This window comes from Pelobates fuscus, chromosome 1 (genome assembly GCF_036172605.1).
Source record: "Pelobates fuscus isolate aPelFus1 chromosome 1, aPelFus1.pri, whole genome shotgun sequence".
Taxonomy (NCBI): domain Eukaryota; kingdom Metazoa; phylum Chordata; class Amphibia; order Anura; family Pelobatidae; genus Pelobates; species Pelobates fuscus.
In genome coordinates, this window is record NC_086317.1 from 161,631,397 (window position 1) to 161,652,843 (window position 21,447).

General features: G+C 42.0%; 1 protein-coding gene across 1 annotated transcript in view; it reads left to right on the top strand.

Moving 5' to 3' along the window:
* The first annotated feature begins 14,454 nt into the window (after window positions 1–14,454).
* Window positions 14,455–21,447, top strand: part of LOC134608587 (cathepsin E-A-like) — a 67,984-nt gene continuing 60,991 nt past the window's right edge. The window contains exon 1 of the mRNA XM_063451511.1: window positions 14,455–14,611. Within this exon, the coding sequence (XP_063307581.1) occupies window positions 14,547–14,611 (65 nt within the window). The 5' untranslated portion in view covers window positions 14,455–14,546. The remainder of the gene's footprint in view (window positions 14,612–21,447) is intronic.

A 21,447-nucleotide genomic window follows, 5' to 3' on the forward strand; every position in this document is an offset into this window, starting at 1 on the left:
TTGCCCCTGCTTGTTCACACGTGCAAACACTCGAATGGACTAACAGGCGAACGCCGTTACAATGTTAGTCATTTGCAGACTGGTTTTCAGTGCTGTTTTCCGATGTGTAGTACGAGCATATGTGATTGTTTTTTTTGTCCTAGTACATTTCTTTCAGTTAACTCCTTGAGTGATTTTTCTGTTTAATACCATGGTATGTTATGACAGTGTTTACTCATGTACTTCTCTTGATGGAAACTTTAACATATAATATATACATACAGCTCAGTTGGTTGAATATATGGGTCAGTAATTCATATATGTGCAGCATTTCTTGGATTTTACAGTAATACCATAAGCTGAAGATTCAGCCTTGCATACATGTAACCTTTACGTTTTTCTATTCATTCAATACAACCTTATTTGATTTGCTTTCTTTTACAGCGATCAATGCTTCCCAGCTGACAGCTGTTGCCTATTTCCTTCGCTTACGTTTGGACATAGTGCAATTGCTGTGTGGGTGGGAGAGCATTCCCTTTTGAATTTGCCTGTCCTGTTTTGGGTGTTTTTACATTGGCACTTCCATGTAACAATTCTCAATGTCTGACACCCCCTTATCAAGCCCCCGTCTAGGGTCAGAGAACTGGCTATCTAGGGTTAGGAGCTGGCCTTAGCTGTACATCGTAGCTGGTCCCGCGAGGCCAACTCCCCAATCTCAACACGGAGATTTTCGCCCCTCGGCCCAAATCATAGTTAGTGCCTCGCATTCGCCCACCTATCGGGTTTATAGTTAGGGCCTCACCTGACACGGCCACACGTTTTTGGATCTTTACTGTCACCGAGAGGCCACCACCCCGCCACCACGCTAGTGGCTCGAGCCCCACGCCCAAATCATAGGTAGAGCCTCTCACCAGCCGCTTGGCTACTAGCAGGGCCTCACTTGTCACGGGGTAGTGATCTTTTCGCTTCGGCACTAGTTAGCCAGCCAGTTCTATTTTACTTAACCGTATTGTTGTTATTTGAGTTCATTGTTGTTGTCATGTTCTTTTTCAGGATGTCCAAAAAAGGCAACGTCGGACGAGGGATTGCAGCATTTTCGTGTCTATTAGGGCCGACTATCCAAGAGTCGCTCAGTCTCGTACCTCACCCAACTCACATCTCTCAAGCATAATCCGCATTTTATCATCCCCTTTCGGTCACTCGGCTGTTGGGGCTCGACACAAGTTATCATCTAGCACATTATTCGTTTGCTCTAAGATACATATAACAGAATCATGACATTCTTCCAAGAATCAGTGGAGCATGACTTCCACAGGCATACTGATCACCCTGTAGTCTTTTCTACATTTTTTGCCACCTTTTATTCAAACCTTCATACGCACACGATCGCACTATTCCAAACTGACATACACGTTTCTGACAAGCCTTTCAAACCATACCCCGTTTTTTACACAAGATATCAAAGATAATTGGTTTATCGCTCTACACTAACGTACGTACACAGATGGGAATACCGGGCAGTATCAGACTCCCTAAAAACAGCATTCGCGCCACACAACCAGTTCTTAAATCTATGTGCCTGAAACCATACAAGGGTTCGGGAACCCTACAACTCCACGATCACAACTAATCAGACAGGTAAGTCATGTCTCCCCAAGGGGAATTTAAGAAGGCACAAACACTACACCGCGCCACGTCAAAATTCAAACCAGACAATCAAGACACGTGACCTACTAATCATTCCCTAACTACTTCTAAATACGATTCTACATTCACACTCCTGTCATTAGAGTAAGTAGGACCACTGGCTCCTCTTTTTCACATCCATTCGATAAGCACGACATCCAGTAGCAGTACGCCGGAACAAACAATTAGAGGCTCTAGGAATCGGCTATATTATACAGGAACATTCCCAACGCATGCGTAGCAAGACAACGGATTTTATATAGTGCTATAAGTGTGTTTTTCTGGCATTTCCTTTTGCCCTCTTTTTCAGGCCTACCCTCTACGTCGGTTCCGGCACACCACACCGACTTAATTCCAATCACAAGGTATTTCACTATACGATATTAACCGACCACAAGTTTAAGGCCGTAAGGCCTGTATTTGTGGGAGGAGTTAAGCGTTCCATATAAACGCTACTCCCCCCCCTTCCTACCTGCCGTACGCACGCTGTTCACCCCACCCACCTCTCCCTCTTATACAATTCATTCAGGGGGGCCCTCTTTTTCAGGCCTACCCTCTACGTCGGTTCCGGCACACCACACCGACTTAATTCCAATCACAAGGTATTTCACTATACGATATTAACCGACCACAAATATATTTTATATATATATATATATATATAAAAAAATGCATTTAATTTATTTCAGCATGTGTATTTTTTTTTATTTTAAATACTTCCCACCAGCAGGGGGACTGTCTGCCATTTCAGACAGTCCCCCTGCTGGCAGATCCACAGCCAGCAATAGGGGGCCATGTGATCGCTCTTTGAGAGCGATCACATCGCCCCCGGGGGCCTTATTTGCTGGGGGAGGGCTGCCTGGGCTGTCAGGTAGCCCTCCAGAAGAGGATCGCGGCGGAGGTGAGTAGTTGGTGTCTCCTGGGGCTTAAACCGTTATGGCGTTCTATGCCGCCGCAACGGCTTTAAAGCCCATTTAATGCGGGACGGCATAGAACGCCGTAACGGCGTTAAGGGGTTAAAAAGGTTTACACAAATACATTCATTGATTCCAGCAGCTGCCACTACCCCCCGTGGCTAAAAAAGTATCCCAAATAGCCAACTTATAAGACTTATAACGCAACTGCAATAATAACGAGGCATTTAAAGCACAAGCTCATGAAAGAAAAACTGAAAGAGAAAAACTACGATGATAAAAAAACACAAACACTCTTATTGAGGAATTAGTTAAAGTCGACAGAAACCAATTTCTACAATACCACAACACTAACAAAAATAAATAAATCACCCTCCCAATTGTGCTAGACTATAACATTAAAAGTTTTGAAATGAAAACAATTATTAGAAAATACTGGAACATCCTAAAGGAAGATGACATTCTAAAAAATATCCTACCTGAAAAACCTAAAATAGTATTTAGGGGGAACCCAATCTAAAAAAGTGTCTCACCAAGAACTACACCAAAAAAAAAACCACTTCAAACTAAACAGTTTATGAGCAAAATATTTAAAAATTATACAACAAAGCCACTTAATAAAAGGTTTGTGCTATGGCGCAAATAGTTTTTCGGGGGTTCCACGATGTTGGTATACTGTGTCAAAGGGTTCCATGGGAAACATTAATTAGGAACACGTGCTCTAAGGATTACACACTAGGCATCCAGTATACTACGACGTTGCGACCGGCGCCAAAAACGTGGTGTGGGCCGCGGACATTATAGCGGCACTCCATAATAAAGTTCAGTGTCAGTGTCAGTGTTTTTAATGCTCGTTTTAGGGGGATAAGCCTCCCACCCACCTCCCCACCTTCCCACCTTCCCCTCTTCCAGTTTCCCCTCCTATTTTATTCAGTCAGCTGCCCTACCCACCAAGCTGGCGGCGACCATCTTATAGCTTATAGCTATCCCACACAAATTGTGAATATATTTTTTCTTTCCAAATAAACTTTGTTTATAAGTTATTTTGTGTTGAATATTTTTTATTGTTTCACATAAAAATGCATATTGCAAACTGGTTCGAAAAAGGCAAGCGGTTGCCCACGCAGGGGCTTAAGCAGTAGTTTATACCATACATTAAGTTGAACAGTCGCCTACGTAGAGGCTTAATCATTAGCGTATAGGGAAATATGCGGATTATCGCCTGTGCAGAGGCGTATTGGTCAAAACATATACTTAAACACCTACTAAACTTTGTAAGGATTCACTTGTGGGCATCACAACAAAAGCTGTATAGACCGAGCTAATGCGCTATTTGTTTTGTTTTAATTAACAGCATTTTAATCTGGTGCAGGTTATGACTAGTTATGTAATACAGGTAAAGAGATATATAGAGAAACAGGCTGGTGCAACTTTAAAAGGGTTCATTCAATAATGCACAGTCTGGTGTAAGCTGTTGCTAAGGATGCAGTGCTGGTAAAGGAACATGTATGCAGACAATTATATAGCTATAGCACAGAGCTCCCACATTAAAGAGAAGTAGTATCAAATAATCAATACAAGTAAGAACTAAAATCTAAAATTGCGGAAAGATCGGTTTCACAAACGGAGTGTCATGAAACAATCCCATTAGCCTTGTCTGTCCTTCATTGTTTTATTTATCCTTTGCTTGGGACAGTGCTTAGGCGAAGTGGAGTTGTATAGCGGCATTAATTGAGCCTCTCCGCTGGAGGTGGCAGAGCAGTGCCTGGCAAGATAGGTTGTAGCTGTGCAGGCTGCTCTCTACTGTGGCCTCTGGAATGCTGATGCCAAGTGTGCCCCTATTCGTCCCGTTGGTCGGTCAGTGCAAGGTCACCCTAGCACCCCCGATGCATCTGTCCCCCTCTTTTCCCCTCCAGGCCTGCTCTGGCCGTGCAACCGGGAACACTGCAGTGTTGTGGGCACTCAGGGATGTCGGTAGTCCGGCAGACTCCCACCCCTGAAAAGTCTTCGTCCCCTTGTCCCCTGCACCTCCCCAACTTCCACAGATCCCCGTCAGAGCTCCAGCCCCATGGTGCCTCACCCTTCTCCAGTCTAACGCTTGTCGCCGGTGCTCGCCTCTCCGGCCACCGGTCCGCCAGAGGTCCAGCTCGCCCCGGCGACACAGGGCTCGCAAAGTTGGGGGCATCCTTCCCTGGACCACCACCAAATCCTGGGATAAGGGCCGGCTCCGCGCCGTCCGTTCTGCCGCCTGGGGGGGTCCATCCGTGGGATCCGTCGCACCGAGGGCCCAGGTGACCCCGCGTACCTCCCTGCGGCGTGCGCTTTCGGCGGCCATCTTGGCGTGGGGAAGGGCTCCCCTCAAACTGCAGCCCTTCTGCCTCCAGTCTCTGGAGATTAGCCTCGTGGGCCGGGATCACCCCCGCCGGCCCAAGGGGGGGGGGGAGCGGGGCCGAGTCCGGTTCCCCCTCTCTCCCTCAGCCATCTGGTCTCGTGGCTCCTGCCGTTGCCGTGTGTGTGTAGGCCTCATGGGCTCAACTTGCTCAGGTTAAGCGGATTGCGCGGCGGTGGCTGAGCAGGTGTCCCTGCGTTTTGCTCCTGTGCCTCTCCCCTGCTCCAGGTGGGTTTTTGGTGCCTTATTGTTGTGGGATTTGGCATGTTTATGCAGCCCAGAGCCGGAGCCGGCATGGATGGCTGCCGCTCAGCTCGGCTGCCCGGCCACGCCCCCCGTTTATAAGTTATTTTAACACTTTCAGGTATTATAGCATCGTATTTATTCAGCTCTCTGATGTTATTATATTATGTTTTTGTTTTATATAATGTTTTAATCAATTAACTCCTGGTCACATGACTAATTACACCACCTGACTGTTATAAAGCTATTTAAACAAGATAGGCCCCATAGACTTTGAGAATGTCTTTTTTGTAGATGAAACAAGTTAGTGTTTTATAAATCCTTCTATATTATACTTGGTTTTATTTTTTATCTCCAAATAAAGTCAATTATTTTATATCACTTGGAGATTCCAAACCTATCTTTGAAGTTTTTATTCCTTCTCCTGTATACTGAGGACATCTGACTGCTAGACTGTGGCACAACAACTAAGAACACTGGGAATAACATCTGCAAACAAGCACAAGGATTACCACCATATCCACCATATACTATTAAATTTTTGGAAAAGGTTAATAGTAGAAGACAGATGTGTTTTGAGCTGAGACATCAATTGAGAGAGAATATGGATGTCGTCCAGGTAGATAATTAATTGGACACCCCGAGTTCGTAGGTACAACACCACTGGTTTCATGACCTTGGTGAAGCACTAAGGAGACAACAACAGACCGACTGGCTGGCAAGTCAATCTCCACTTTTTCCCGTGCCAAAAGAATTGTAGGAAATTTTGCTGATCTTTGGCAATTAGAATGTCAGGTAAGCATCTCGTAGATCCAGCTTGACAATCCAGTCTGATTGCAGCAGTAGATCTCTTGAGTCAATGAATACCTTTCATTTTGAAATGTGGGTATTGGACTAAGGAATTCAACGGTTTCAGGTTGATAAAGGGATGAACTCCTCCACCCTTCTCTGGGACCAGGAAGAGATTGCTCACAAATCCCAGAGTCTTCCATGGAATTTCTTGTATAGCCAGCAATTTGATGATCAAGTCAGAAAACAACTCTTTGTCATTTTGTAACAACAACAAATCTCAAGGTGGAGAAACCTGTTCTGGAACAGAAACTAATTTCAAATGTTAACCCTGCACAGATATCAAAAGTTATCATGGCCCAGATATGACAAAAATTAGCATGTCTGCACCCAAACCTTGATGGAAAGAAAGGTGAGTTAGTGTACTCACCATAAGGCCTCTTCCCGGGAACTGTGCCACGTGTTCCTCATAATTCTCAAGGTTGCAAGGTTGTCCATGGGATGGGAAGAAGGGCATTGGCTTGTAGTCAGATGATCGTGTATGGAAGGAGTATTAGCTCAGTCGGTATGAACCACGGGCACAACCAGTGTTCAAACGTGAAGCCTGCTTCCCAGGCAATATGAGATTTTTCACAGCATAATTGGAATCCTCTGAAACCCTGTTCCCTGTAGGAAATATGACTCCTCTGATAGCTCACCCTCCCTCAAGTCAGATTTTTACAGAATCTGGCTGGTTTTGCCTGTTATGGGGCTTGTTTGTGCAGTGGCTGCGCATCATCTGCGACCACAGTATACTTGGCACTTGAGACAGGCAATAGTAATGGAATGTGCTTAAGCTTGGCTTGTGTCTTGCAACCTGAAGGTTTGGGTTTAGGTGCAGCTAGAGCAAAAGTGTGGTCAGCTTGCTGGGTGATGTATTGTCCTTACATTAACATGTGAGTAATTGAGTGTGTAATTAAGGAGGACATAACCCCAATGTCCGAAGATAATGCTTTATTAATAGAGTTAGATATTGTTGTGTCAAACAATGCCTGGAACTCCTCCAACACCATATGGGTCATCTCATCACTAGAAAGAGGGGAGGAAAGACCCTCACCATGGGACTACATATCTTATGAATCATACATACATATCATAGGAAGAATACAAATATCACCCACAGGAAAACACAACATACTAAGAAAATATAGCAAAAAAGTGGGAGGACATTGAGGTGTACTTTACTGGTCCGGGGGAGCAGCAAAGAAAGAGGAAGTGCTAGATGATGTCACACCCTTTATGGATCATACTCAGTTGTGATTGGTTATTGTGTTTCTATGCAGTTTGATTTACTGTTGCATGAATTCTCTCATATTTCTTCTATGCAGGTGAGGGAAATAAAAGAAAGAGAAAGCATAATAGGAACCTCCATGTATTTAATGAATCATAGGTGTCAGGATCAGGTACAATCAGAACACACAGACTGAATCACAATAAGTAGACTTTCTGTATACCAGTCCTTCGAATTGCCGCGCTAACGGCCAAACAAAGTCAATTTAGAAGAGCCGATGTCAAAGGGGTACAGAAATGCAAATAAACATTAAACAAGCTGAGGTCAAAGGATTACAGAAGTCAGGAGCAACGATAAACCAAAACCAGAATGAAATACCAAAGAAGATACATGAGGAACGCGCTATTGGGCTAACAAGAACCACAACAGGGCAACAAGGAATTGCAGAGGCAAGTATATATAGACAGGTTTTACCTCTCATTGGTCTACATCATCTTGCAATTACGTTTATTCATGGAGGGTATTTGATCCCTCTTTTCTGACCTCTGACGTAATTTCTGTGCCCCGAATTCCCTGTTTGGTCGAATTTAGCACCACATTCGGTTGCATATATAGGCACGCTGCACGCAAGCATGCTGCATTAGATGGAAGGAAAGAGGGAAGCGGGCAGCCAACCGGAGAGGTAACAATAGGTACACCATATGTAGCTGAATGAAAGCAAACAAATACCTCCACCCCCTCCAAATGACCAGAGCATTAAATAAACCACCCAGCACTCAAGAAGCCTTATATTTAGATTACAACTAAACGTTTATAAGGTAACTATCTACACTTGTAAACATAAATATAAGGTTAAAGCATAACATGTAGTAATGTAAAACATCTCAACAGGGCTGATTCACATAAATTAGCTGATCTATCTGAGAACAGGCTCGCCATATTGTGTGCTTATGGGCAGACGACCAATGTAGGGAAAGCCCACTGAGAGGGAGGGATAAAGGGTGTTGGGAGATCAGTGATCCTGATGGAGGTCAGTGATTACTGCAGCATCCCTGATATGCATATGGGAAGATGGAAAAAAAAATGAGAATGTAACAAAAAGGGTAAATTACCTTATCTTAAAGCAAGAGGTAGTCCCTGTGAGGAATAGTTTTACAACAATAGAGCAATTTCCCGGGATAGCAAACAAAAGGGACGGCCAGATCTGAAGCCGCCCTGTTCTGTCGAGATACTGGGAGCATGTTGCACCAAGAAAACAATGCCTCATGTCACCCATTCATTCTCTTTGTACGAAACCCTCAACAACAAGGAAAGCTGCGGTACTCATGTTATTGCATCTGGGAGTCTACTAGGATTTCTGCCTCTATGCTCCTCAGGAAACTACCATGATCCACTCCTTACATTAAGCTGAGTGATCTTCCTCCCCTAAAAATGATAATCATGAAGGGGTGAACCCAGGAAAAGCAGATTTTGCTGGCACACAGCAAATCAGTGGTGGGTTTCCATTTATAATGTATAATTTTGCCTGTAGAAAACGGCATAATTTTATAATGCTCTATAACGGTTGTATATTGTTGTTGATGGCTGCTTTTCTTAGTTCCCATACTAATGCTTTTACACACACGTTGTACAAGCCTAACTATACTATATTATAACCAATGACAATTATGACATTGTATAGGCCAAACATAGCTCTTGATTCATATCTTTCTTACCTTAAAGAAATGCAAGCACTTCAACTCTACAAGCAAAAATATAATTCCGGCTACAAACTAGAAATACCGTAGTACATTTTATTTGTTCTCTAAGCAAATGCAAATACCTGTGTAACAATGCATACAGTACAACACTTGACCTTAAATAGTGATATGGTATTAGAGGACATTTAATGTCACAATGATCATTCATTGTATGTGCTGCTTTGCATCTGAGTGTAACATTTGTTTGGATTATTTATAATAGCTATGATTATAATGTTCAGGTAAATTCCATGCATTGGTCAATAGACATTATAATATTAATGTAATAACTCACTATCAATAATCATTAAAGCGACTCTGCCACCTCACCAAAAATAATCTTTATGAAATACTCACGTTGACTGTGTTGGAATTTCATTGAAATTTCAATATATCAAACGATATCACAAGAGAATGTAGGGACTACTTTGTCTTATGGTAAAACCTGAGATTGATCAAACTTGACAAAAGGCAGAAACTGCCATGTTCAAGTTTTGTCAATTGCTTGCTGTGGCTGAGGAAATCAGGCTGAAAGCCAAGTTCTCCCAGATCATGATACTTAGCCTATGGAGGCTCCTAGTTCTTGCGGGATCCTTCATATTCATCAGACAGAAGATGGGGATGCCCATGGGGGACAGCTTCAGTTTATCTACTTTTTACTGTATCCCCAGCCCCCTATACTACTGGCATATTACATTAGAGATCTTAGCAAATTGTACCAAGAACCCCAAAAGTAAGAGGACCACTTAAATGCTCTTTATTTCCTTTTCTAGCCACAGGAAATGTTGTAATAAGCTGTACCCATCTCCTGTAGCAAATATGACGCAAGCATAGGGCAGTCCCAGGCTCATGTCAGCACTAGGCTGAACTTAAGAAACCAGAATCCAGAAACTAAATTCCTGATGACTAGACCATCTAAGTCACATCAATAACCCCCTGAAAGTAGTTACATCTAATTTCCACTCAAATGAGCTATTTAATTAGGGAAACACCTTGTTCTATAAATGCAACTCCTAGAAGAGGAGGAATGATATCTAGGATACATTCAGTTGTGAGACTGAATTCCAAAACTCTGGGTGAGCATGTCCACCAAACAGCCTTTCTAATCCTGCAAAGTCCTCAGTGAATATAGCAAACCCACCCAAACATCAGTCAAGACTTAATGAAGGATGAAAACAAAAACAGTTATTATAAATTTCCACAGAGATTTATACCCAGACTCCCAGAAACAATAGTAATTCCACCCAGGCGCCTCTGTGTCTTGGAGACGATCAGATTAAACAACACTAAGTTAATTGACCTCCAGACACATAGGCACCTTAAACGAAAACCCCCCCAAAACATTAAGAAATACAATATTAACCCCCACATTTGGAATCCTCGGAGCACCCAATCCTCCCTGAGCACCCAAGATTGTTCGTAGCGGAAATGTCACCCAATAGAAGATTTGATTGGCTGCAGCTGAGAATCAATCCGGGAAACAGTTCCATGCGGCTGGCCTGAAATAATGCTGTTGTCCTAGAGCACTTTTTTGGCTGTTATATAGGACCAGGTGGCTTGTTTTCAGGGCGCGTAGGCTGGAAGTGCCTGCAGAGGGTGGAAACAAGCCTTACTCTTTTGAGTAGAGGTTATGGTGTTTCTTCAAGTTGAATGGAGGAAAATGAGTCAATTGTGTTATTGCCACCTTTTGCACCAATGTAATTTTCTGCCACCAAAGAAATATGCTGTATTATGCCACATCAGTGAAAGTTTTACACTACAAAGCTGGAGACTGTTAGACACCCACCAATCACCTGCCAAGGAGGACTAACAGGCTTCATCACTTGTTCACAGAGGAGCTGAGGAGGACAGTGTGTTTATCTGAATTATGGAGACTTTTGTTTAGGCAATAATGGTACAATAATCCTCCAGGAATATATTGACTGACATGGTCAAGTAAGTGGACCATATGGCAAACATGGTTAGTGCTAGTCCCACACATACTCCCAACAATGTGGACCTAATGTACCAACTCCGGCTGCAGGTCCGTCCTACTAAATAGATGAGAAGGTGTCGATGAACAACTGGTACCTCTGACCCTGTCCCTGAACCATCCCTCCTTCATTTACAATATTTGAACTTGGTTGTCTGTCCGCTTAATGTGCATATGTATATTTTTTATATCCATGTTGCTGTAACATCTATCATACTTTGCACCATCATCTTCTCGCCACCATTATTCTTCAGGTCTGACCACTTCCACCATGTGGGGACTGTTTAGCAAGTGCGTTGCTGAGGGTTTTTAAACTATTTGTCCACTGGCTGCTAGCGCTGTCACCAGGCAAATAGTGCTTCAAATTATCATTCAACTGCAAAAAGCAAGTGACTGTTAATTTGCAAATATACATCCTGCCATATGCATTTGGTTCCAATTTTTATTTTTTTTAAACGTGCTTTGTGAAGGTTTTTTTTGCATCCAGATGATTGCTGCAAAATTGGTCAAGCCTTCTGGCATAAGTAAATATGAGAATTGTCAGAATTCACACATTTTCATTGGATTTTGTCCATCTGGAAAAAATCCAGTTATTAGGGAAGTACCCTGTGAGTGTTAGATATGTACGTCACTGTGCATAGGAGAGTGAGTGTTAGATATGTACGTCACTGTGCGTAGGAGAGTGAGTGTTAGATATGTACGTCACTGTGCGTAGGAGAGTGAGTGTTAGATATGTACATCACTGTGCGTAGGAGAGTGAGTGTTAGATATGTACGTCACTGTGCGTAGGAGAGTGAGTGTTAGATATGTACATCACTATGTGTAGGAGAGTGAGTGTTAGATATGTACGTCACTGTGCGTAGGACAGTGAGTGTTAGATATGTACATTACTGTGCGTAGGAGAGTGGGTGTTAGATATGTACATCACTGTGCGTAGGAGAGTGAGTGTTAGATATGTACATTACTGTGCGTAGGAGAGTGAGTGTTAGATATGTACATTACTGTGCGTAGGAGAGTGAGTGTTAGATATGTACATTACTGTGCGTAGGAGAGTGAGTGTTAGATATGTACATCACTGTGTGTAGGAGAGTGAGTGTTATATATGTACGTCACTGTGTGTAGGAGAGTGAGTGTTAGATATGTACGTCACTGTGCGTAGGAGAGTGAGTGTTAGATATGTACATTACTGTGCGTAGGAGAGTGAGTGTTAGATATGTACGTCACTGTGCGTAGGAGAGTGAGTGTTAGATATGTACGTCACTGTGCGTAGGAGAGTGAGTGTTAGATATGTACATCACTGTGCGTAGGAGAGTGAGTGTTAGATATGTACGTCACTGTGCGTAGGAGAGTGAGTGTTAGATATGTACGTCACTGTGCGTAGGAGAGTGAGTGTTAGATATGTACGTCACTGTGCGTAGGAGAGTGAGTGTTAGATATGTACATCACTGTGCGTAGGAGAGTGAGTGTTAGATATGTACATTACTGTGCGTAGGAGAGTGAGTGTTAGATATGTACATCACTGTGCGTAGGAGAGTGAGTGTTAGATATATACGTCACTGTGCGTAGGAGAGTGAGTGTTAGATATGTACGTCACTGTGCGTAGGAGAGTGAGTGTTAGATATGTACGTCACTGTGCGTAGGAGAGTGAGTGTTAGATATGTACGTCACTGTGTGTAGGAGAGTGAGTGTTAGATATGTACATCACTGTGCGTAGGAGAGTGAGTGTTAGATATGTACGTCACTGTGCGTAGGACAGTGAGTGTTAGATATGTACATCACTGTGCGTAGAAGAGTGAGTGTTAGATATGTACATCACTGTGCGTAGGAGAGTGAGTGTTAGATATGTACATCACTGTGCGTAGGAGAGTGAGTGTTAGATATGTATGTCACTGTGCGTAGGAGAGTGAGTGTTAGATATGTACATCACTATGTGTAGGAGAGTGAGTGTTAGATATGTACGTCACTGTGCGTAGGACAGTGAGTGTTAGATATGTACATCACTGTGCGTAGAAGAGTGAGTGTTAGATATGTACATCACTGTGCGTAGGAGAGTGAGTGTTAGATATGTACATCACTGTGCGTAGGAGAGTGAGTGTTAGATATGTACATCACTATGTGTAGGAGAGTGAGTGTTAGATATGTACGTCACTGTGCGTAGGACAGTGAGTGTTAGATATGTACATTACTGTGCGTAGGAGAGTGAGTGTTAGATATGTACATCACTGTGCGTAGGAGAGTGAGTGTTAGATATGTACATTACTGTGCGTAGGAGAGTGAGTGTTAGATATGTACATTACTGTGCGTAGGAGAGTGAGTGTTAGATATGTACATCACTGTGTGTAGGAGAGTGAGTGTTAGATATGTACGTCACTGTGTGTAGGAGAGTGAGTGTTAGATATGTACGTCACTGTGCGTAGGAGAGTGAGTGTTAGATATGTACGTCACTGTGCGTAGGAGAGTGAGTGTTAGATATGTACGTCACTGTGCGTAGGACAGTGAGTGTTAGATATGTACATCACTGTGTGTAGGACAGTGAGTGTTAGATATGTACATCACTGTGCGTAGGAGAGTGAGTGTTAGATATGTACATCACTGTGTGTAGGAGAGTGAGTGTTAGATATGTACGTCACTGTGCGTAGGAGAGTGAGTGTTAGATATGTACGTCACTGTGCATAGGACAGTGAGTGTTAGATATGTACATCACTGTGTGTAGGAGAGTGAGTGTTAGATATGTACGTCACTGTGCGTAGGAGAGTGAGTGTTAGATATGTACATCACTGTGCGTAGGAGAGTGAGTGTTAGATGTGTACATCACTGTGCGTAGGAGAGTGAGTGTTAGATATGTACATCACGGTGTGTAGGAGAGTGAGTGTTCATGTCTTTTAATATGAAGGTAATAGTGGCAATTTGTTGATCCAAAGAAAAATCTGACTGTCTCTTTGGGGTCAAAATTGGAAATCTCTTCAAATTGGTTTCCTCACCAGCTTTTATCAACAGCGGTAATATGGATATGTGAAAGGTTAAAACTTAAAGGTGTGTAGTCCATTTTAGGCCTATATTACTGTACATGCAACTATGTGACTATTGTGAAGTTCTCTAAATTTTCTTTCATTAGCATAGTTTGCTTTAAAATTGCTCCAGTTTTGGTTTGACGCACATAGCTCAAACTTTGCGTTAACCCAATTTTTTTACAAATATATAACTTTATACTATTGAACAAAACTGACAAAAAATGGAAAGATCTGTAAAATGTGAACCATCACAGTGCCCCATTAGGGAGAATTAATGTTCAAAGTTTTATAAAGCAAATATAGAAGTAATTAAAAAAAAAAATCCTTATTTTATGGTCTTGGGGTTTTCCCCAGATGCATATTTTATGCAAAGCATAAACCCGGAAGCAGAGTGGATGAAAAATCCAACCTTGATATAAGGGGAATTGAAAGATATCAGGTCCCTGTTTACTCTGTATTGCAAATAGTCTTATCTGGTTGAATGGGATTTGTTCATGCAGCTTATAAAGTGGATTTAAAGTTTGAGCAGATACAGAGAATCCAAGCTTCTACTTATGACGATGATCAAACAGATCTTGTGCGTTTTGCTCCTGGTGGTCCTGATTCATGGAATGATACGGTAAATAGCACTTTGTCTTCCTCTATTTCACTGCTTTCCAAAACAATTAATCCTGAAAGGCAAATCGACTTTGTAAACTAGAAAAGAGAAACAAAAATAGAAAAAAATTGTCACTGTCTGCAGTTTTCACCCCCGAAGTGGCTTAATTTAGTAAATTTAGAATGAATGGATACATTTGGCATTTTCTGAAGATTGTTAGAGGACTATATGATGGTAATAATTATACCCAGTATTGGAAATATCTGGTCCTGACCCCTGTCTGTAAATACTGCTTAAATTGTTTGGTGTTGCAATATTAACATTTTAACAGTGGAGCTTTGTGATATGCTGGAGTCCATCTATATTTTTCAATACGTTTTATTAGGTTGTTTAAATTGGCTAAAAGTGTCAGTTGATTGCTCCCAAACAATAAGTTAAGTCCAAAGTTTCTTAGCAGTTTTCCAGCTGTTTATTGAAAGTGGTGGAGACATTCTAACACTGATTTTTTTTGCCTAAATTTTCCAATTACCCTCAAAGTATGTACCTGTTAGTTGGCATCATACAGATATAAGAAAAACAATTAAGCTAAACTTGAAGGGGACTATGTGTACAGGGTCAGACTTGCCTGCTGCCGCAAGGCTTGTTTCCTCAATGCACTATAAATAAATATAAATATATATATATAATTCTCTCTATATAGGGGCTTTGTTTGGGTAAAAAATGTTTTATAGGTGCTGTAGGGGAGATAGTGGCAGTAGTGGGGAATAGGAGCAGTGGTGGAGTGACAATGGCTGTGGTGGATGGGACAAGGGCTGTGGTGGTGCGAATAGTGTATATGTGGTGGGGAGGACATAAGCTATAGTAGAAAGACAGGGGCTGTAGTGTGGGGGATAGAGGCTGTGATGGGTGGATAGTTGCAGTGGTGCGGTAACAGGTGCTGTTGCAGGATGTTAACGGCTGTGGTGGGGGCATAGGGGCTGTTGTTTGAGGACAGGGGCTTTGGTAGGGGGGTAGGGCTGTGATGGGGGATTGGAACTGTAGTGGGAGGATAGGGGCTGTAGTGGGGGCTAATAGTGACTATAGAGGAATGATAGGGTGATAGGAGTTGTAGTAGGGGCTAATAGTGACTATAGAGGAATGATAGGGTGATAGGGGCTGTAGTGGAGGAATAGAGGTTGTAGTGTTGTGGGCAAATAATGGCTATAGTGGGAGGACAGTGGCCTGTAATGGCAGGACTGGTATTGCCTGGCCCCATGACAGGAGAATCTCCTAACTGGTGAGGGAGACTTTTGAGCTCCCCACAGGCTGTGCCGCCTCTCATTTCCTTCTGCCCCTTATGCAAATCCTTATGGCCTTAATCCAGCCCTGTCTGTGTATGTGCTTACAAATTAGCTACTACATACATGTAAGTAGCCAGAAAATGGTTTGTACTGGAAATATTAATATTTGGGATATTAATTTAACAAATCCTGATCTCTGCATGTAAATATATATGAGACGCCTTGTAAAAAAATTATTAACGTGCAAGTTATAGCAGAGCTTTAAATAAACTTACAATGTATCGAATGCCCGTTAAAAGGCACCTTGAAGCTAATGAGAAGATAATGTTGTCTAAATACATATTGTGCGCACCATCTAATTTACAGCACATATTAAAAATGAATCAGTATTATAAGTACATTGCACTTGGATGTGCATCAGGGTTTGTTTGTTTATTCATTTATGTATTTATTTTTTTCAAAATAAATATATTAACAGCCCACAAAGGACAGTTAATTCTACTCATGAGGCAAACTAAAATATATAGTTATTTCTTCTGCAGTTACCAGCTATTTCTTCTTTAAAAAATGCAATGTTCAAAAATAAAATACAAAATATAAACTTACAGGGTTATTCACTAAAGTAAGAATTCAACATGAATTCCAAATTGAAAGTAAAACCAGTCAGCTTTACTTACATTTTAAATTAACTTTGAATTTTCACTTTGGTGAATAACCCTGGTTTTGTCACATTTAATGTTTAGCCAGACAGTAAGCAACATTGTGTTACACCAGCCACACAGCTTGAACACACCACTATGATCAACGTGCAGTTTCCAATGATACTGAAGTGGAATGAAAAATTCAAACTTACCTTTCCTGGTAGGGTTTATCCTGCAATCCATGAACCAGTTTAGTGAACCTTCTCTGAACTCTCTCTAAGGTATCAATATCCTTCTGAAGATACGGTCTCCAGTACTGCGTACAATACTCCAAGTGAGGTCTCACCAGTGTTCTTTACAATGGCATGAGCACTTCCCTCTTTCTACTGCTAATACCTCTCCCTATACAACCAAGCATTCTGCTAGCATTTCCTGCTGCTCTATTACATTGTCTGCCTACCTTTAAGTCATCTGAAATAATTACCCATACATACCTTTCTTCAGATGTTGAGGTTAGGACTCTATCAAATGTTCAGTACTCTGCCCTTGGGTATGTACATCCAAGATGCATTATCTTGCACTTATGTACATTAAATGTCAGCTGCCACAACTCTGACCATTTTTCTAATTTACCGAAATCATTTGCCATTTTGCTTATTCCTCCTGGAACATCAACCCTGTTACATATCTTAGTATCATCAGCAAAAAGACATACCTTACCATCAAGACCTTCTGCAATATCACTAATAAAAATATTAAAGAGCATGGGCCCAAGTACAGATCCCTGAGGTATCCCACTGGTTACAAGACCATACTTCATTGAATATAACCCCCTGTTGCCTGTCACTAAGCTACCGCCTTACCCATTCAACAATATTGGAATCCAAACTTAAATATTGTACTTTATTGATGAGCCTTCTATGTGCAACAGTGTCAAAAGCCTTACTGGAATTTAGGTAAGCAATGTCTACTGCACCACCCTGCTCTATTATTTTAGTTACCCAATCAAAAACATCTATAATATTAGTTTGGCATGATCTTAAAATCCATGTGATTTTACATGTTCAACAATCCCATGTTCAACAAATCTATCCTTTAACATGGTTTCCATCATTTCCCCCACTACTGAAGTAAGGCTTACTGGCCTATAATTGCCTCTTTACTACCTACTAATTTCCAATCTTGTGGGACTACTCCTCGACTGGGAGCCCTCTGCCCATTACTCTAATGGGCGGGGGGCTCCCAGTGCCAGGACTGCCACCACAATCACTTACACATCTATAGGGCTCCCGCCTCCCAGTGCCAGGATTGCCACCACAAACACTTACACATCTATAGGGCTCCCAGTGCCAGGAATTAGCTTATTGGTCAAGATTCCTGTCATTATTCATGTCATTTTCCCTCCTTCTCTCTCATGTTTTGCCACTTTTTAGAAATCCGAAGCACCTCGGCACATCGGCACATTGACAATTCGGAACTTCGGCAATTCCAAACTTCGGCAATTCCGAACGACTGAACTTCGCCACTTTGGAAATTCGCCACTTCGGACATTCGTAAGCATCCGAATGTCCGAATGGCACGAAATTGTCTGAATATACATTCGGAACTAAATGAATTGCATATGTTTACTGACTGTGCTATATTCTTTTCTGTGTGTGATTTGGATGCTCTTATAACTTGCTTTGCCTCTTTTTGCCTAATCTTATAGATCTGTATTTTTTTATAATTACTAAATGCAAAAGTTTTTTTTTTACTATTTTGGTCACTTCTGCAGAGTACCACAGTGGTTTCTTCATTTTTCTACCCTTACTGGCAAGCCTAATGGAATTTTCTGTTGCTTTAAGCAGTGCAACTTTTAAATAATCCCAGTCTGATAATGACCTCTTTATGCATATTTTAATTGTAGAAAAGTCTGTTTTTCTAAAATTTAAAACTTTTGTTTTTGTGTGGTGTGACTAAGTCACTTTTCTCATATTAAACCACACTGACTTGTGATCACTAGATCCTAAATTTTCACCTATAGTAATATCTGATACCAAATCTCCATTTGTTAACATAAAATCCAGTATGGCCTCCTTTCGAGTTGGCTCCTCAATGACTTGTTTTAAAGGTAATCCCAGTAGGGAGTTGAGAATATGTGTGCTCCTGGCACAAGCAGCTATTTTGGTTTTATGTTACTGGGGGTGAGGCTTGGGGACCCTTAGTCACTGGGGAGGGGGGGGGGGGAGGTGGGTGACTAGGGGCTTGGGGACCCATTGTCAGCGGGGAGAGTGACAAAGGCCTTGGGGACAGCTAGTCATTGTGGGATGGACTTTAGTTTTACAATTAGCCCCCCCTTTTATCACTTGGAGCCTCCACCCACCACTAAAGAGATGGGGCCAAGAGTCACTATGTCCCCCAAGTTAAATATTTTAATAGGTACTTCACCATGGTGCACTTTATTAGATTTAGGTGTGGGTGCAACTGGCTGCTCACCATTCAGTAGACATGCCCATATTCGCGGCATAGCTAGAAGGGACAGGAGTGAGATTTTAAACTCCCTTATTTACTAATATTAAGTAATTTTACCTAGTATTAGTAAAATTGTCTAAAATATCAATTTTGGTCTTTCAGCTTTTAAGTAGATAGCTCCCTAATACTGTGGGAATTAGGCGACAGTGCTGCCACCTGAAATTTTGGGGCCCCTAACTCAGCTTAGGGTCTGGGCCCCCTGGGGCCCGCCTCCAATCCCGCCCAAAGGGTCCACCTCCAAATCCCGCCCACAGGAATACACACACACACAGACACAAACACACACACACATACACAGATTCATACTAACAGACACACATACTGAAACAGACATACACGCATATAGGCATACATACTAACACACACATACTGAGACATACATACACAGACACACAGGCATACATAGTGACAGACAGACACATACTAACATACATACAGACACATGCATGAGGACATACAGACACATACATACATACATACACATTGACATACAAACAGACACCGACATACATACACACATACATACATACACACAGACATACATTCATAATGACATACAGACATACATACATATATACATACATACAGACATACTGGCATACATACATACATTCATACAGAGAGACATACATGCATACAGACACTGACATCCATACATACACAAAAATACATTCATAATGGCATACATGCCTATATACAGACATACTGACAGACATACTGACAGACATACATCCATCCATACATACAGGGAGTGCAGAATTATTAGGCAAATGAGTATTTTGACCACATCATCCTCTTTATGCATGTTGTCTTACTCCAAGCTGTATAGGCTCGAAAGCCTACTACCAATTAAGCATATTAGGTGATGTGCATCTCTGTAATGAGAAGGGGTGTGGTCTAATGACATCAACACCCTATATCAGGTGTGAATAATTATTAGGCAACTTCCTTTCCTTTGGCAAAATGGGTCAAAAGAAGGACTTGACAGGCTCAGAAAAGTCAAAAATAGTGAGATATCTTGCAGAGGGATGCAGCACTCTTAAAATTGCAAAGCTTCTGAAGCGTGATCATCGAACAATCAAGCGTTTCATTCAAAATAGTCAACAGGGTCGCAAGAAGCGTGTGGAAAAACCAAGGCGCAAAATAACTGCCCATGAACTGAGAAAAGTCAAGCGTGCAGCTGCCAAGATGCCACTTGCCACCAGTTTGGCCATATTTCAGAGCTGCAACATCACTGGAGTGCCCAAAAGCACAAGGTGTGCAATACTCAGAGACATGGCCACGGTAAGAAAGGCTGAAAGACGACCACCACTGAACAAGACACACAAGCTGAAACGTCAAGACTGGGCCAAGAAATATCTCAAGACTGATTTTTATAAGGTTTTATGGACTGATGAAATGAGAGTGAGTCTTGATGGGCCAGATGGATGGGCCCGTGGCTGGATTGGTAAAGGGCAGAGAGCTCCAGTCCGACTCAGACGCCAGCAAGGTGGAGGTGGAGTACTGGTTTGGGCTGGTATCATCAAAGATGAGCTTGTAGGGCCTTTTCGGGTTGAGGATGGAGTCAAGCTCAACTCCCAGTCCTACTGCCAGTTTCTGGAAGACACCTTCTTCAAGCAGTGGTACAGGAAGAAGTCTGCATCCTTCAAGAAAAACATGATTTTCATGCAGGACAATGCTCCATCACACGCGTCCAAGTACTCCACAGCGTGGCTGGCAAGAAAGGGTCTAAAAGAAGAAAATCTAATGACATGGCCTCCTTGTTCACCTGATCTGAACCCCATTGAGAACCTGTGGTCCATCATCAAATGTGAGACTTACAAGGAGGGAAAACAGTACACCTCTCTGAACAGTGTCTGGGAGGCTGTGGTTGCTTCTGCACGCAATGTTGATGGTGAACAGATCAAAACACTGACAGAATCCATGGATGGCAGGCTTTTGAGTGTCCTTGCAAAGAAAGGTGGCTATATTGGTCACTGATTTGTTTTTGTTTTGTTTTTGAATGTCAGAAATGTATATTTGTGAATGTTGAGATGTTATATTGGTTTCACTGGTAAAAATAAATAATTGAAATGGGTATATATTTGTTTTTTGTTAAGTTGCCTAATAATTATGCACAGTAATAGTCACCTGCACACACAGATATCCCCCTAAAATAGCTAAAACTAAAAACAAACTAAAAACTACTTCCAAAAATATTCAGCTTTGATATTAATGAGTTTTTTTGGGTTCATTGAGAACATGGTTGTTGTTCAATAATAAAATTAATCCTCAAAAATACAACTTGCCTAATAATTCTGCACTCCCTGTACACACACACACACACACACACACACATACATACACTGCTCTGTGTGTGCTGTGTGAGGGTAATGTGTGTGTGTGTGTGTGTGTAAGGGTGCTGTGTGTGAGGGTGCTGTTAGTG